Raw genomic sequence first — 13,770 nt, forward strand, 5'->3', positions numbered from 1 at the left:
ATACCTCATACTGTGAATAAAAAAGATTTGGTGGGTGGAAGGGAGGACTTGGAATAAGTGAGGATAGCTGTATGATCTAACCTTGCAAAATTTACACAGGGTAAATAATTTTTTAACAAGCAAATAAACTACCATTCAATCACAATGGTTTAGACTGAGCAAGTAAATTTTGTGCTGGTGCTACTAAATAGTAATGGACATTTTGCAAAGCATGATTAATATAACAGGTTTGTGCATTCATCATTTGAATGCACATGTTATGGTACATCATAAAGTAAAACTTTACAGAAATATGTTTCTGGTTTGCACTACTGAGGTGCTTATTTTCTTAATAATTCCACAGGTTAGGCATTCACATCTTAAAGATGAATTCCTCTAAGTAAAGTGGTATTTATGGGGTGTCAGAAGTGCCATGGTTCACACTGCAGTGCTATGCCTTTGTACATAGTAACATCGACACAGAGAAAGACAAGCAGTAAATTACTGCTGCAGCTTTCTGTGGCAGATTAAGGTCCTGTGAAATGGTGAAAAGCCTGCTGTATTTTCATAGGAATAGATACTGACCACAAGGGCAGTGGGGCAAAAACAGAACACAGACAATCTATTCTACATCACCATTCTAAAAAACAACTCTGGTTATAATAAATGCCCTGTGGTTGTACTCACTGTGATCTTAAGAATTTTGATTTTGCAGAATAATTTTTTTCTTCCATCAACCCAGTCTGGTACCACTCAGAAGGCTAAGATAACACCTTATGTTGCACTAATGCAGCAAGGAGTAAGGAAGATTTTACATTTGGGCAAATGACAATGTAGGATATTTCCCTAGAACACAAATGAGTATTAGGAAGGGGAAACAGCTCATCTACTTCTGGCCCCCTTATTCTCTAGCCAGCTGCCATAGGCATTATGGTCAACACCACATGCAAGCAATTGGCAAACCTTTTCAGTGCAGCAGTAAAAGTAATCCCAGCAGTGCTTCCCCCAGGTCTGCCCAATAGAACCTTGCCTTAGCTAATACTGTACATTTTCTTAGAGCAGAGAATCTGCAAGACACTCAGGCTCCCTTCAGCAGTGCCAATCAAGACAGAATTATGAATTCCATGCCAGATGTGCGTATTACTAATTGAACATATTTTAAATATTATGTAAACACCTACTTATGAAAAACATTCCCTTAACTATTAGCAGGGGTGGGTATGTGGTGGAGGGTGAGGGAGTGGAATGTTTCGTTTTCATATGTCTACAACTTCCACATGTAACGTAAACATTTTCAATTTCATCTGGATTTGAAAAATTGTACTGATTACAGAAAAAGGAAGTTATTACAATGTGTGTGAAAAGAAATAAGAGATACATTTGTTGGCTGAACTTTAGAGGGCTCTCAATTAAATTTGTTACTTATATGATTCATTGGAGGGTGATAGTTCTTCCTCATGGATGGGCCTATTTAGATTATGTTAGGAGGACTTTTTATTCCATCACCTTGTTCTTCAAAGGCAGATTTATCAAGTTTGAAGTGAGACAATTCAAGGGAGGTTTTCTATGTTCATGTAAGGTCTAATATGTTTCAAATTGCACAGCAAGATGAGCTTAAATTCAGTCTTGGAACTCATTAGAATGTTGGGTGAATAGTGTCATCCAAATGTCCTAGCCAATATCTTATAATCTTGACATCCTACATTACAATTCTGCTCACAGCCAAAATAAGGTTAGTTAGATGACATGAGATGTCTGGTTCTGGGAAGGACAATGTGCAGTGTGTGCACTCAGGTTAAAGAAGAAACAGTGATTACTAAGCCCCTCACATTTGGATATGTCAAGTTTAGTCTTTTCACAGGCAACTGAGAGACCTGACCAGATTGCAAAGAACTTTTTTTTTTAAATGGATTGTTGGTTATTTAAGTGATGGATAAAAGAGAAATAAAACTGGCCATATCCTCAGCAGGATAACAAATGCTGATTTGTTAGCTGCTCAGTCATTGAAAAAAATCCCTGAAAATAAATCTCGGCAGCTGAAAACCTGCCTTTTATTGGACTTTTCATCAAACTGAATCCTTAATAGATTGTTTTAATGCTCAATAAATAAAATTAAATGACTGAGCATATCCTGATTCATTCTAAAGATTCCAGGTTAGTATTTTAGTTCCCAGTCCCAATATTTAAATCAAGAGCATAACTTCCAACAGCTTCAATGGCACAAGATCAAGTCCTCAGAAGGTGTATAGAATCGATCTGACAAGCAGATCTCCGTATGCAGAACTACCTGCAGGTTCTAAGCTTTTGATTCTAAGCGCAAACTTTTGTAAATGGTGCCCAATCCAAGAAACTGATCTGTGTTTAAATGCCACTTCGTGTGGAGCATGCACATATTCCTGCAGGTAAAGCTTTGAAGCAGATCAAATTACAACATAATCATAAGGGGCAAAAAATCTAAACTGACAACACAAACAAAAAAATAATATAAAACTCTTTTGAATTGTTTTAAAATATATTACCCTCTGAAAGGTTAGCGTGTACAAAGCAAATGAAGACTGTGTGCCTACACAGTACGTAAGAGTTACTTACTTCTCCCATCACTTCAATGATGTCACCAACTTTTAACTCCAGCTCATCGTCATTCTGAGGCATGTAACTGAAAGCCACCTGACATCTTCTCCTCCTATTTCTCTCCCCTAGATGGAGATGAAAGAATAGAGCAAAATATTTAGATGAAAATTTAAATAAAATGAGGCTTCCTGAACAAACAACCCAGCTACACTGTGCCCCTGAACACACTCCATGGGACAGCACTGAAGATGAATTGCACTGTTCTAAATGAGCACTATTCAAAACTTTTTGAATGTTTGCAATCCCTAATAAATGTGCCTAGGATCAGTTTACAAAAAAAAAGACTAATATTCAGATTTTTTCAGAGGACCACAGAGCATATTATTCCTTCGAACTATTTTTGTCTTTTGATGTAAATTGATACAATGAGATATTCAAGTAAGAATAAATGGTCTTTCTTCTTCTTCTTCTACTACTATACTGCTTCTGCTTGCTCTCTCTCTCTTTTTTAAATATCAGTGCACCAGTAGGCTCATCTTCCGTAGATATATATTTTTAAATGGCATATTTGTGCACTATTCTAAATTTAGGGTGTTGATTTAAATGCAGCCAGGTAAATGGGATGATTCAGTTTTGGAATATTGCTTGCTAAACAAACAGCTCAGTATCTATCGATATTTGGACTTTTTTGTGGAACTGAGAGGGAAAGAGAAAACTTTCTGTAATTTAGCTGCTGAAACATCCTACCCACCCTCTTCTGGTTAAAGAGCCACCTAGCAAAACAAAGAATAGTAACAGCATTTTGCATGTGGGCATGATGGAGATAAAGTGATAGAAACCAAGTAAAATACAGCTCCCTCTGTCATAAATAAGGAAATTTCTTGTTCACATGCCTTGCAATGCAGGAACCATACCAAATACCATATGAAAAAACTGTCAATACATTTCTTCACTTCATGAGTAATTTGTTTACTTACAAACTGAAATATTAAATCTCAAATTCGCACACACAAATCAGGTGTGTCTTCATAATTACTGTCCAAATGCCCCTAGACTTCCATTTAAAAAAAAGTCATGCAGTCAGTATGATGTTTACTGTACAAAAATACCCATTGACAGTACTAGAAATGCTCCTTAGGACAAATGAATGAGAAAAGTCATATAATTGATGATTCTCTTTTTTTCAGTTTGGAAAGCTGGTCTTTAAAAAGAAAAAAAGGCAGGGGGAAGTCCCACGCAGACAAATATGAAAGGCAATTTTACCTTCACTAGATGACTTAGCTTTTAAATATTCCCATCTTGGGCTTTAGGAGAAAGTTTCCCTTGTCTTTGAGGTATAGTATGAACAGCAGATGACTATTTGAATTTTAAAAAAATAAAAATATATTTTAATGCAGTTGACCTAACTATCTCATAAAATGTTAAGTTTATTTTTCTTCACTTATACAAATAAAAAGTATTGTGTGACGATGATGATTTCATTAGAGTGATTTCTGGGCGGTATCCTAATAAATACATTCTGTATAGAATGCCTTCAGGACTGTGCAAAAATTAGAGGCTGCAAATAAAAAACAGACTTTTTTCTAAAGATAAACATACTCATTATATGAATATCAGCACTTACAAAGTGGTAACTGTTGACTGATTTGACAGACTGAAGTATGTCAGTTGCCATGGTATTTTATAATCAACATTGGGTGACTCAAGGATAAATGATTTTGACATTTCTAAGGGCTGGTCTACACCAATGCGAGGAGCCTAGGTAACAAAATGGAGGAACTAGAGCTACTGGTGCAGGAAGTGAAACCAGATATGATAGGGGTAACAGAAACATGGTGGAATAGAAGTCATGACTGGACTACAGGTATTGAAGGGTATGTGCTGCTTAGGAAAGACCGAAATAAAGGTAAAGGTGGTGGAGTAGCACTGTATATCAATGATGAGGTAGAATGTAAAGAAATAAGAAGCAATGGAATGGATAAGACAGAGTTCGTCTGGGCAAAAATTACATTGGGGAAGAAAACTATTAGAGCCTCCCCTGGGATAGTGCTTGGGGTGTGCTATAGACCACCGGGATCTAATTTGGATGTGGATATGGATAGAGTCCTTTTTAATGTTTTGAATAAAGTAAATACTAAGGGAAACTGCGTAATCATGGGAGACTTTAACTTCCCAGATATAGACTGGAAGACGAGAGCTAGTAATAATAAGAGGGCTCAGATTTTCCTAGATGCGATAGCTGATGGATTCCTTCATCAAGCAGTTGCTGAACCGACTAGAGGGGATGCCATTTTAGATTTGGTTTTGGTGAGTAGTGAGGACCTCATAGAAGAAATGGTTGTAGGGGATAATCTTGGTTCAAGTGATCATGAGCTAATTCAGTTCAAACTGAACGGAAGGATTAACAAAAATAAATCTGCTACTAGGGTTTGGATTTCAAAAGGGCTGACTTTCAAAAATTAAGGAAATTAGTTAGGGAGGTGGATTGGACTGAAGAATTTATGGATCTAAAGGCAGAGGAGGCCTGGGATTACTTCAAGTCAAAGCTGCAGAAGCTATCGGAAGCCTGCATCCCAAGAAAGGGGAAAAAATTCATAGGCAGGAGTTGTAGACCAAGCTGGATGAGCGAGCATCTCAGAGAGGTGATTAAGAAAAAGCAGAAAGCATACAGGGAGTGGAAGATGGGAGGGATCAGCAAGGAAAGCTACCTTATTGAGGTCAGAACATGTAGGGATAAAGTGAGACAGGCTAAAAGTGAAGTAGAGTTGGACCTTGCAAAGGAAATTAAAACCAATAGTAAAAGGTTCTATAGCCATATAAATAAGAAGAAAACAAAGAAAGAAGAAGTGGGACCACTAAACACTGAGGATGGAGTGGAGGTCAAGGATAATCTAGGCATGGCCCAATATCTAAACAAATACTTTGCCTCAGTTTTTAATAAGGCTAATGAGGACCTTAGGGATAATGGTAGCATGACAAATGGGAATGAGGATATGGAGGTAGAGATTACCATATCTGAGGTAGAAGCGAAACTCAAACAGCTTAATGGGACTAAATCGGGGGGCTCCAGATAATCTTCATCCAAGAATATTAAAGGAATTGGCACCCGAAATTGCAAGCCCATTAGCAAGAATTTTTAATGAATCTGTAAACTCAGGGGTTGTACCGTATGACTGGAGAATTGCTAACATAGTTCCTATTTTTAAGAAAGGGAAAAAAAGTGATCCGGGTAACTACAGGCCTTTTAGTTTGACATCTGTAGTATGCAAGGTCGTGGAAAAAATTTTGAAGGAGAAAGTAGTTAAGGACATTGAAGTCAATGGTAAATAGGACAAAATACAACATGGTTTTACAAAAGGTAGATTGTGCCAAACCAAGCTGATCTCCTTCTTTGAAAAAGTAACAGATTTTTCACACAAAGGAAATGCAGTGGATCTAATTTACCTAGATTTCAGTAAGGTGTTTGATACGGTGCCACATGGGGAATTATTAGTTAAATTGGAAAAGATGGGGATCAATATGAAAATTGAAAGGTGGATAAGGAATTGGTTAAAGGGGAGACAACAATGGGTCATACTGAAAGGTGAACTGTCAGGCTGGAGGGAGGTTACCAGTGGAGTTCCTCAAAGATCAGTTTTGGGACCAATCTTATTTAATCTTTTTATTACTGACCTCGGAACAAAAAGTGGTTGTGTGCTAATAAAGTTTGCAGATGATTCAAAGCTGGAAGGTATTGCCAATTTAGAGAAGGACTGGGATATCATACAGGAGGATCTGGATGACCTTGTAAACTGGAGTAATAGTAATAGGATGAAATTTAATAGTGAGAAGTATAAGGTTATGCATTTAGGGATTAACAACAAGAATTTTAGTTATAAGCTAGGGACGCATCAATTAGAAACAACGGAGGAGGAGAAGGACCTTGCAGTATTGGTTGATCATAGGATGACTATGAGCTGCCAATGTGATATGGCAGTGAAAAAAGCTAATGCGGTCTTGGGATGCATCAGGAGAGGTATTTCCAGTAGAGATAAGGAGGTTTTAGTACCGTTTTACAAGGCACTGGTGAAACCTCACCTGGAATACTGTGTGCAGTTCTGGTCTCCCATGTTTAAGAAGGATAAATTCAAACTGGAACAGGTACAGAGAAGGGCTACTAGGATGATCCGAGGAATGGAAAACTTGTCTTATGAAAGGAGACTCAAGGAGCTTGGCTTGTTTAGCCTAACCAAAAGAAGGTTGAGGGGAGATATGATTGCTCTCTATAAATATATCAGAGGGATAAATACCAGAGAGGGAGAGGAATTATTTAAGCTCAGTACCAATGTGGACACAAGAACAAATGGATATAAACTGGCCACCAGGAGGTTTAGACTTGAAATTAGACGAGGGTTTCTAACTATCAGAGGAGTGAAGTTTTGGAATAGCCTTCCAAGGGAAGCAGTGGGGGCAAAAGATCTATCTGGATTTAAGATTAAACTCAATAAGTTTATGGAGGAGATGGTGTGATGGGATAACATAATTTTGGTAATTAATTGATCTTTAAATATTCATGGTAAATAGGCCTAATGGCCTGTGATGGGATGCTAGATGGGGTGGGATCTGAGTTACCCAGGAAAGAATGTTCTGTAGTATCTGGCTGGTGAATCTTGCCCATATGCTCAGGGTTTAGCTGATCACCATATTTGGGGTCGGGAAGGAATTTTCCTCCAGGGCAGATTGGAAGAGGGCCTGGAGGTTTTTCGCCATCCTCTGTAGCATGGGGCATGGGTCACTTGCTGGAGGATTCTCTGCTCCTTGAAGTCTTGAAACCATGATTTGAGGACTTCAATAGCTCAGACAGGTGAGAGGTTTTTCGCAGGAGTGGGTGGGTGAGATTCTGTGGCCTGCGTTGTGCAGGACTAGATGATCATAATGGTCCCTCTGACCTTAATATCTATGAATTTAAGTCGATCTCAGTTATGCTAGTTTAGTTACGCAAGTTACATAACTGAAGTCGACATAAGTTAGATCGACTTACAGCGGTGACTACACCGCGCTATGTCGACGGGAGAGCGCTCAGGGAGGTGGAGTACAGATGTCAGCAGGAGAGCACTCTCCCATCAGCTTAGCGTGTCTTCACCAAACCTGCTACATTGACACCACTGAATCAATTGCAGCGGTGCCGATTTAGCCAGTAGTGTACACGTGGCCTAAGAGAATAAGAAATCGGTGCAGCACTGGATACTACTGCTAGTGAATCTCTCTTTTTTTTGCATATTTATTTATGATATTTTTGTGTGATTGCTATAAAAGTGTGTCTTCCCTGGGTCTTCAAGGTGAATTGACTTGTTTTAAACAAAAAGATTAATATCCATGTAAAAGGAACATGAAGACATTAAGCCTCAAATCAAGGTACACTTACAAACTCCAGGAATCCTTCAGATGTTTTCTAAATTTGGAAGTTTAGCTACCGGAGTTGAGAGGAAGGCCTTTTCTACAACTACACATCCAGTCTCTCCTCTTACACTATCTCCTCTGGTCAGCATTACTTGGTCAGCAGCTCACTCTCACTCACTGTGCACATGTATACCTCATGCAAGCTGTCCAGTTTTAGACAGGCTCAACTGGTCTTATTTTACTCCCAAGAACAGAGCTGGTCAAAATTTTTCACACACAACTTATTTTGGGGGGAAATGTAAATTTGTGTCAATTTCATCAAATTGTTTCAGGTGGGGAAAGAAAACTAATAAAATCTGAAAAAAAACTAATAAAACATTTCACATCAAATAAAACGAAACATTTGGATTTTTCTGTATGAAATGACGTTTTGTTTCAAAACTTCTTACTACCACAAAGATGTAAGCACTTTATTGTAATCTCTTTGGAACTGGGACTGTTGTTTTGTTGTGCGTTTCTACAGCACCTAGCAGAATGGGATCCTCGTCCATGACTGGGGGCTCCTAGGTGCTAAGGTAATATACATAAATACATTTTTAAAAAGTATACTTAGGGTCTTTAATGTGTCTCCTAAGGCTGATCAGGACTTGCTCAATGAGCAAGAAAACAACATGACAGAACAAGGAGTAATGGTCTCAAGTTGCAGTGGGGGAGGTTTAGGTTGGATATTAGGAAAAACTTTTTCACTAGGAGGGTGATGAAGCACTGGAATGGGTTACCTAGGGAGGTGGTGGAATTTCCTTCCTTCGAGGTTTTTAAGGTCAGGCTTGACAAAGCTCTGGCTGGGATGATTTAGTTGGGGATTGGTCCTGCTTTGAGCAGGAGGTTGGACTAGATGACCTCCTGAGGTCCTTTCCAACCTTGATATCCTATGATTCTATGGGAGGTCCTCTAATAATGTAATGCAAGTCTTAGTACTAGAGAAGGACGAGTGAAAGGAAGCTCCTTCAATGCTGCAGTCCAGCAGGTAAAAAAGATATACAAAAGTCATGGGGTGAAGGAGGAAAGATATACAGTATATGTTTAGAAACATTCCTAGTGGCTTCAGTAATTATCCATCCAACACAGCTTCAATGTGCGTGAAATGGGTCCACTCTACAATGCAATAGGGACAGTGTAGAAAAAACAAGGAGCTATAACCCCCATTCATCCAATATACTCTCTTCTCTACTGCTATTTTCTTAATCCTGCTCTTGTGAGAAAGATAGAGGAAAAGAGACAAGAGTCAAATGCTTTGAAATCCACTTCATGTCACAGCAAAACCAGAAAAAGTTAAAAATAAAATGAGTGCAACTCCATTGACTTCAGCTCCATTGACAGCAGAGCATTAGGCACATGGAGAATCCAAGAAAACCGTGGGCGGGTGGGAATCTTAATAGTGAAAAATTTCCTACATTTTAAAATTTAGGAACAAACAGCGAGTGAGTAAAGCACAGAACAAAGAGCCTTCTCTTCTCTGCTCGACCACCTAGTCACTGTTTGGCTTTGAGGATCCATAAGATCTTTGGGCTCTGTTTCCCCATTTGTAAATAGGAGAAATTGTATTTTCCTCCCTCCCCCATTTATTGTGAGCCTAACTTAATATTTGTAAAATTCCGAGATCCCAAAAATTTTACAGAAGTACGAAGTATAACAACTATGGGGATCATGAAAAGAAAAGGAGTACTTGTGGCACCTTAGAGACTAACACATTTATTTGAGCATAAGCTTTTGTGAGCTACAGCTCACTTCACTGGATGCATGCAGTGGAAAATACAGTAGGGAGATTTATATACACAGAGAACATGAAACAATGGGTGTTACCATACACAATGTAATGAGAGTAATCAGGTAAGGTGAGCTATTACCAGCAGGAGAGGAAAAAAAAAAAACCCTTTTGTAGTGATAATCAAGGTGGGCCATTTCCAGCAGTTGCCAAGAACATCTGAGGAACAGTGGGGGGCGGAGGGGGGAATAAACATGGGGAAATAGTTTTACTTTGTGTAATGACACATCCACTTCCAGTCTTTATTCAAGCCTAAATTAATGGTATCCAGTTTGCAAATTAATTCCAATTCAGCAGTCTCTCGTTGGAGTCTGTTTTTGAAGTTTTTTTGTTGAAGAATTGCCAATTTTAGGTCTGTAATCGAGTGACCGAAGCGATTGACGTGTTCTCCGACTGGTTTTTGAATGTTATAATTCTTGACGTCTGATTTGTGTCCATTTATTCTTTTACGTAGAGACTGTCCAGTTTGGCCAATGTACATGGCAGAGGGGCATTGCTGGCACATGATGGCATATATCACATTGGTAGATGTGCAGGTGAACGAGCCTCTGATAGTGTGGCTGATGTGATTAGGCCCTATAATTGTGTCCCCTGAATAGATATGTGGACACAGTTGGCAACGGGCTTTGTTGCAAGGATAGGGTCCTGGGTTAGTGTTTTTGTTGTGTTGTGTGTGGTGGCTGGTGAGTGAGTATTTGCTTCAGGTTGGGGGGCTGTCTGTCAGCAAGGACTGGCCTGTCTCCCAAGATCTGTGAGAGTGATGGGTCATCCTTCAGGATAGGTTGTAGATCCTTGATAATGCTCCTTGATGGAGAGGTTTTAGTTGGGGGCTGAAGGTAATGGCTAGTGGCATTCTGTTATTTTCTTTGTTGGGCCTGTCCTGTAGTAGGTAACTTCTCGGTACTCTTCTGGCTCTGTCAATCTGTTTCATCACTTCAGCAGGTGGGTATTGTAGTTGTAAGAATGCTTGATAGAGACCTTGTAGGTGTTTGTCTCTGTCTGAGGGGTTGGAGCAAATATGGTTGTATCGTAGAGCTTGGCTGTAGACAGTGGATCATGTGGTGTGTTCAGGATGAAAGCTGGAGGCATGTAGGTAAGTATAGCAGTCAGTAGGTTTCCGGTATAGGGTGGTGTTTATGTGACCATCGCTTATTGGCACCGTAGTGTCCAGGAAATGGATCTCTTGAGTGGACTGGTCCAGGCCGAGGTTGATGGTGGGATGGAAATTGTTGAAATCATGGTGGAATTCCTCAAGGGCTTCTTTTCCCTGGGTCCAGATGATGAAGATGTCATCAATATAGCGCAAGTAGAGTAGGGGCATTAGGGTACAAGAGCTGAGGAAGCGTTGTTCTAAGTCATTCATAAAAATGTTGACATACTGTGGGGCCATGCGGGTACCCATAGCAGTGCCGCTGACTTGAAGGTATACAGTGTCCCCATATGCGAAATAGTTATGGGTGAGAACAAAAAGTTCAGCCACCAGGTTTGCCGTGACATTATCGGGGATACTGTTCCTGACGGCTTCTAGTCCATCTTTGTGTGGAATGTTGGTGTAGAGGGCTTCTACATCCATAGTGGCCAGGATGGTGTTTTCAGGAAGATCACCGATGGATTGTAGTTTCCTCAGGAAGTCAGTGGTGTCTCAAAGATAGCTGGGACTGCTGGTAGCGTAGGGCCTGAGGAAGGAATCTACATAGCCAGACAATCCTGCTCTCAGGGTGCCAAATCCTGAAATGATGGGGCGTCCAGAATTTCCAGGTTTATGGATCTTGGGTAGCAGATGAAATACCCCTGGTTGGGGTTCTACGGGTGTGTCTGTGCGGATTTGTTCTTGTGCTTTTTCAGGGAGTTTCTTGAGCGGATGGTGTAGTTTCTTTTGGTAACCCTCAGTGGGATCAGAGAGTAATGGCTTGCAGAATGTGGTGCTGGGAGAGCTGCCTAGCAGCCTCTTGTTCATAATCCAACCTGTTCATGATGATGACAGCACCTCCTTTGTCAGCCTTTTTGATTATGATGTCAGAGTTGTTTCTGAGGCTGTGGATGGCATTGTGTTCTGCACGGCTGAGGTTATGGGGCAAGCAATGCTGCTTTTCCACAATTTCAGCATGTGCACATCGGCGGAAGCACTCTATGTAGAAGTCCAGTCTGTTGTTTCGATCTTCAGGAGGAGTCCACCCAGATTCCTTCTTTTTGTAGTCTTGGTAGGAAGGTCTCTGTGGGTTAGTATGTTGTTCAGAGGTGTGTTGGAAATATTCCTTGAGTCGGAGAGGTTGAAAATAGGATTCTAGGTCACCACAGAACTGTATCATGTTCGTGGGGGTGGAGGGGCAGAAGGAGAGGCCCTGAGATAGGACAGATTCTTCTGCTGGGCTAAGAGTATAGCTGGGCAGATTAACAACATTGCTGGGTGGGTTCACTGTTGTGGCCCCTTGTGGCATGTAGTAGTTTAGGTAGTTTAGTATCCTTTTTCTTTTGTAGAGAAGCAAAGTATGTGTTGTAAATGGCTTGTCTAGTTTTTGTAAAGTCCAGCCACGAGGAATTTTGTGTGGAAGGTTGTTTTTTATGAGAGTATCCAGTTTTGAGAGCTCATTCTTAATCTTTCCCTGTTTGCTGTAGAAGATGTTGATCAGGTGGTTCCAGTTTATTTGAGAGTGTGTGGCACAAGCTGTCAGCATAGTCTGTGTGGTATGTAGATTGTAATGGATTTTTTACCTTCAGTCCTTTTGGTATGATGTCCATCTGTTTGCATTTGGAAAGGAAGATGATGTCTGTCTGTATCTGTACGAGTTTTTTCATGAAGTTGATAGATTTCCACTCCACCCTATCAGAGGCTCGTTCACCTGCACATCTACCGATGTGATATATGCCATCATGTGCCAGCAATGCCCCTCTGCCATGTACATTGGCCAAACTGGACAGTCTCTACGTAAATGAATAAATGGACACAAATCAGACGTCAAGAATTATAACATTCAAAAACCAGTCGGAGAACACGTCAATCGCTTCGGTCACTCGATTACAGACCTAAAAGTGGCAATTCTTCAACAAAAAAACTTCAAAAACAGACTCCAACGAGAGACTGCTGAATTGGAATTAATTTGCAAACTGGACACCATTAACTTAGGCTTGAATAAAGACTGGAAGTGGATGTGTCATTACACAAAGTAAAACTATTTCCCCATGTTTATTCCACATACACACACACACCCGTTCCTCAGACGTTCTTGTCAATGGCTGGAAATGGCCCACCTTGATTATCACTACAAAAGGTTTTTTTTCTCTCCTGCTTGTAATAGCTCACCTTGTCTGATCACTCTCGTTACATTGTGTATGGTAACACCCATTGTTTCATGTTCTCTTTGTATATAAAATCCCCCACTGTATTTTCCACTGCATGCATCTGATGAAGTGAGCTGTAGCTCACGAAAGCTTATGCTTAAATGCATGTGTTAGTCTCTAAGGTGCCACAAGTACTCCTTTTCTTTTTGCGGATACAGACTAACACGGCTGCTACTCTGAAACATATGGGGATCATGAACTTACAGTTCCATTCTCAGACATATTCACAGCAGTTACAGAGTACATTAAGGCATGAAAGCAGCATGATACCAAACAAGAAAGATCAACCCACAGCATTCAATATACCCAACTGTTCAAAGTTCCTCAAATGAGTCTCCGGTTCTCTCAATTCTCTCTCGCTCCCTGGATCTCTCTGTAAAGAAATGTCAAAATGGAGAACAGCAAGGAACGGAAGATGAGAGAGAGACTATAACCCAGTTCTTCTCTTTCTTCTAATGCAGTTGTTAACAGAAGCAGCAGTTCACTCTTTTGGTTTCAACAAGGGGACACATGTAATCAGCCAGGCCCCACGAACAGCTAACTGCTTATGTACATGTTTAGAATCCTTGGGGACAGCATACTAGCAGCGTTAAGAACTATATACAGCAGAAGTGTTGTTTTTGTTTTGTACAGTGTGATGAAGCAACTTGGGTAGTTCAAGCAGAACCCAACAGGTT

At 40.1% G+C, this 13,770-nt stretch overlaps 1 protein-coding gene across 3 annotated transcripts in view; it reads right to left on the reverse strand.

The window, feature by feature from the left end:
• Positions 1–13,770, reverse strand: part of SH3KBP1 (SH3 domain containing kinase binding protein 1) — a 336,824-nt gene that overhangs the window by 159,723 nt on the left and 163,331 nt on the right. For all 3 annotated transcript variants that reach the window (XM_084616743.1, XM_084616745.1, XM_084616744.1), the window contains one exon: positions 2,569–2,675. In XM_084616743.1, coding sequence (XP_084472869.1) covers positions 2,569–2,675 — 107 coding nt within the window. The remainder of the gene's footprint in view (positions 1–2,568; positions 2,676–13,770) is intronic.

The sequence above is a fragment of the Lepidochelys olivacea genome (genome assembly GCF_965140295.1).
Source record: "Lepidochelys olivacea isolate rLepOli2 genome assembly, chromosome: 1".
Taxonomy (NCBI): Eukaryota; Metazoa; Chordata; order Testudines; family Cheloniidae; genus Lepidochelys; species Lepidochelys olivacea.